Raw genomic sequence first — 5,000 nt, forward strand, 5'->3', positions numbered from 1 at the left:
ACTTGGTAAAGAGAACTCCTTTATCGAGTGCAATATGATTTTCGAGAGATATTTTCCAACACGCAATACTGGGCATTGCAAATTCAGTTTTGAAGAATCTGGATAACAGAATATTCTCATGTTTTAATTGACCCTAAAAACCGTTGCCACAATTAATCATTATATTTTACTCTGCAAATTGCATCATTATTGAACCTGAGGTATTGTTCACAATATCGTTGGTTTTAGTGTTATGCATGTTCTGTTTTGCCTCATGGTTAATAAGTCACAACAGATACTGATATGAACAGATTACTGTGATATTGACATTAAGATTATCAGCAAATTAACGTCAACTTCATTTACCTTCCACTTCTCAAACTCATTAATAATTCATGCGCTCAAAAGCCTATCAAAAGTGGATAAATTCACGTGCACGACTTTTGAAACCCAATTAAAACCTAGATAAAAACCATACGTGATTTGGATATCGTATCCAAAACCATACGTAGTTTTCATCACATTCCTCTTTGGATATCAAGATTTACGCATCAAAACAAAAGAAATTAAACCAAAGAACAGAGTTTTTAATAACTGATTTTCCACTGTTTACAACAATGATTACATTACAATTAGCAAAGGAAGCAGAATTAATAAATGCACATGCAACTTTGTTTGAGAAGCCATATCAAAAACTCGTGCTTCGTGTTTCATCATAGGTTCCAAACACTGACAGTTCGGTGTTCGGAACCTATAATGAAACACGCGCACTCGTTGTTGATATATTACATCTCAAACGCTTTATTCCGCTTTATTCACCTTCCTTTTCTCAAACGATCCATGCTTCATATTGCTTTGTCAAAGGAGCTTTGATGCAATAAAGAGAATACAGACTTAAACTACATTTGTTGCCCTCGGACATAATTCATTACACAAAACAAAACCAAAAAAATGCTGCAGGTAAGGGAGATCCAGCCACTGAACACTGTCAGGCTATCTCATTGTTTAAGGCAACAAAGTAAACAGACATCATAGAACAAAATGATGCCAACGAAACACGAAACTTTAACAACCTAACATCAATTAAACCTGTAAGACTTGCTGTGTTCTGATTCACAACAAACACCACCTTGAATGGTGGCGAATCGGGATGCAAGCACATGTAAAAAAAAAACAGTAACCTCGTACAGAAATTTGTGGGCCATCATTTCATCGTTACGTAAATGTCATAAACCCCTTTTACACACGCTCAAAATTGGCATAGCGCTCCAAAATAGCGGCACGGTACCGATATTTGGAGTGCCGAGCAACACCTCCTGAGATGTGCTCGCTGCCCCTATAATTTGTGGCACAGGGTGCCTAATATGCCTTCTGTTTGTTCTTTTTACACACGAAAATTGACCGTGCCGTGCACGAAAAACAAAGGTACGCTATCAAGATTTCGGAGTGCCGTGCCAGTCTTTTTTGCTAGTGTAAAGCGGGCTATGATGTTAATAATAATAAACATGACAATCCCGTAAAAACTGAAGTGAACTAGCTAGCTGAGTGCGGGTTATTTACATCTCAAACTGAAAACAACAAATTAAACTATTAAACGCAAATTACAGAAGAGCTGCAAAGCTACTGTCATAACACCGTATTTCAAGCAGTGCCAAAACCTCGGGCATTTAATATTCCGAAAGTCAGATCAGCTTTGAAGCTCTCATAAGCCTGGTGTACGACTGGAAGTCGGAGAATGCTTGAACATGTGTTTGCTGTTGGAAACCTTGAAGGTAGTTCATGTAAAAACTCAACGGTGACAGGGATCTCACGTTGTGGTAACACTCTGCAGCCAGTGGTGAAGAACAAAATGTCACTCAAGGTGATGCCAGTCTCTTCGTCTTCTACATCCTGGAGGTAATCGCTCCATCTGGATAAAACAAGGCTCTCAGTCACTGCCTTTGAGGAACCAGGCGGGCTGGTCTTTGCCTGAAACAATTTCTCCATTCTTTCTGCTGTAAGCTTTTCAGGTAGGTCACAAAACAATGGCCTAAAACTATCGGGATGTTCCTTCGCTGCTCTCAACACTCCAAGGGCAGAAAGGCCTTCCCGGAAGACTTCAAGGGCTGGTTTACATCGCCCAAGAACGAACCACTGTGCCGTTGTTGCAACCATTCTCTTGACATCATCAAGTGTTTGCAATGGCATTGCTAAAGTTCCAGCCAGGTCCAGTACAGTTGATAAGTTGTCTTGCAAGACACATCTCTTCGCCTTCTCTACGGTTTCTGACTCCTGGAGAGATTCGAGCGAAGACCTCAACTCATGATCGTACACATCTTGCAATGACACTGTTACAGGTTGATCACTGATAAGGGCACGAAACATGATAGGGGAAAGGAAATGGGGAGCAGGTCCTCCATGGACAAGTGACATTGCCACCATAAGTCCTGCAACGAAATAGTCATTATCTTCTAAACATTTTACATTGTATGATAGGAATCTGCTATTCTCTGGACCACATAGAAGGTGAGAGTCATGGATGTATTGAAGAACCAATGTGAAGAACTCTCTCATGGGGCCACCCCAGTCAATGGCGCCTTCACTGGTTCCAGCATCATCGGTAAACTTGACAGATATCTTGTTAGCTGGTGAGAATGCTTTGCGGGACACTGCTCGTTTGGTTCCTTCCCAAATAAAATTACGGGCAATGTTAAATTTTGCCAAGGAATCAACATTTATCTTTCCTGCTAATTCATTCAGTATCTCACAAGCTGGTTTCGTTACAGAAGACGTGTCAGGTGGTACATAATCGTCATCATGTGTTTCAGCACTGGAATTCTCTTCTTCACTGTCAGAGAACCATTTCTCCCCACTTGTCCCAGGCATACCCTCAAGAATGGAAGCGTACTTGTTGTCTAACTGCATAGCACTCATTTCCCTGAAGAAATACAAGTTAAACATTTCCTTTATTATGAAATCAATGGAATTTTCTCGAACACCATACATCATTACTTTTGCATTACTGTAAACAAGTAAACCACTTCCGATAAGTATGGTAAAAAAGACATAATATTTACGGATTTGGCAGATTGGTACAATACAGTTCTTTGTTTCTACGGCATTGTTGATGTGGTAATTACTTATATTAAGTACTTTAAACTAAATTCCAAAATTTTCTTATCCTAAACTTCAATAAATTGTTACCCTTGTACTTGAGAAGATGGTGTAATGATAATACAATAATTGTTAAAATAGGAGTATGTCACTGATATATTGAGCGTTTTCATGTGACGTCACGGCGGCCATGATGGTGTTCCAAAACAAAGAAATGGCGGCCATGATGGTGTTGCAAACTCATCCCCAGGGAAATGAACTCTATTTTTATGCAAATACTTTCTTTTGTTTCAGTAATCCAATATGGCTGCTCGTCACGTGAGTGAAAACGCTCTGTTGAAAGCGCTTGCCTTGCTCCAATGCGCCCGGGCATCAAAGATTATACTTGTTTACTAAGTTAAATTTGTTTGTTCTCTAATCTGTTCCCAGAGAATTTTCCGAGGAGAAATTCCAAATCCTTTTTTCTCTCACATGGTCATTTCATTTGATTTGCCCTCTCCCCAACAAGTAGGCAACTGGTTCTGAATAATGTACATTTGAAAATTAAATGAAAGATTATTATTAGAAGTCGCATTAAAATTTTAGTTGCACTACATTACTTCTATTGAACGCACATGATTTGCAGAACTGAAGAGAAATTTTTGGTTACTTACACATCAGTGTCTCTTTCTGTTCCCATCTTGTTTGTTTCACAGTCTGGGAGTGTCCTGTCAATAACACCAGGCGCTTCCCCGAATCCCTGGAATTGAATTTCCTCATCTGACTCAGACAATGATGGTGTATGTGGAACATTAGCCATAAGTATCGTACACCTATCTTCCACCTTTCTACTTGGAGCAAGAGGAGTGCCTAAGGGGTCACAAAGTGCAAAACTCACTACGTCAGGTGTCAAAGATCCAACCCAGTCATATACTGCTGTCATGAGGCTATTGGTTGGAAAACGTCGAGAGCATACTCCCATTGTGAGGTGTCGAACTCTCACAGTGACGAAATCTGCTTCTGGTTCTGCTACAACTCTTGCAGCTCTAGCTTCCTGAACTCTCTTCTTTTGTTCAGCCTCAGTGTTTGCCCTTTCCAGAGAAAGTCTCTTTTGCCTGTCTTCTTCCAGTGAAAGTTCATATTCTCTATCTTGCTCCCTCTTTAGTGAGCACCTCTCCTCTGATGTACCCATAAGACCTTGGCTCTCATTATGTTTGTCCCCCATTGTAATACCAGCTGCACATGCCATTTCAGAAATAGGGGAGTCACAAACTGTTAGCATCGGTGGTAGACCATCATCACTTTCTTCACTGCTACTTGCCACTTTTTTGGATAACAAGTATAGCCTGACATCCTTAAGCTTAAACGCCTCCATATAATTTCCAATATTGAAAGGTACTTCTGTCCCATTCACTTCCAGTGTAACACCTACTCGTTCATTGTGAAAATTGCCAATGGCAAAGTCCATCTCGGAAGCTTCTCCATAATGAGATTTTCCATTAGGGAAAAAGATTGATTGACAAAGTTTCATAATTTCCATTCTATTACTCGAAATTGGTAGAGTAGCATACCTGCTGCCACCTCCCTTTGACAGAGGTACAAGGACATGATCCTCTGCCTCCTCACGGAAATGCTTCCACCCAACCTGTATTCGTTTGGTCTTCTGTTTTTCCTTTCCAATTTTTTTCTTTTGCTCTTTGTTAACAGAAGAAGTCATAAGCTTCTTAGATCGATCTTTCCTAGAAGATAAAAAGGCCTCCAATAGTCTTCTCCTTTTGGATTCCTTTTCTGTGTTCTTTTGCACGTCTTCAGCAGTGCTACAAAAGCCGCGAAGGCTTAATCTGTCGCCTGCAGTTATGAGACCCAACTCTTTGAGAGCATCATCGTTTGCACTAAGAACTGCTGTGATATCCATCTGAGAAGAGGAAGAAATTGAATTAAGTTGTATT

General features: G+C 40.2%; 1 protein-coding gene across 2 annotated transcripts in view; it reads right to left on the bottom strand.

The window, feature by feature from the left end:
* Nucleotides 1-545: 545 nt before the first annotated feature.
* The window catches only part of LOC138057763 (uncharacterized), an 8,216-nt gene continuing 3,761 nt past the window's right edge, over nt 546-5,000 (bottom strand). For both annotated transcript variants that reach the window (XM_068903698.1, XM_068903697.1), the window contains 2 exons: nt 3,726-4,966; nt 546-2,896 (listed from right to left, as the gene is read on the bottom strand). In XM_068903698.1, the coding sequence (XP_068759799.1) occupies nt 1,621-2,896; nt 3,726-4,966 (2,517 nt within the window). In that variant the 3' untranslated portion in view covers nt 546-1,620. The remainder of the gene's footprint in view (nt 2,897-3,725; nt 4,967-5,000) is intronic.

The sequence above is a fragment of the Montipora capricornis genome, chromosome 7 (assembly GCF_036669925.1).
Source record: "Montipora capricornis isolate CH-2021 chromosome 7, ASM3666992v2, whole genome shotgun sequence".
In the NCBI taxonomy this organism is placed as follows: Eukaryota; Metazoa; Cnidaria; class Anthozoa; order Scleractinia; family Acroporidae; genus Montipora; species Montipora capricornis.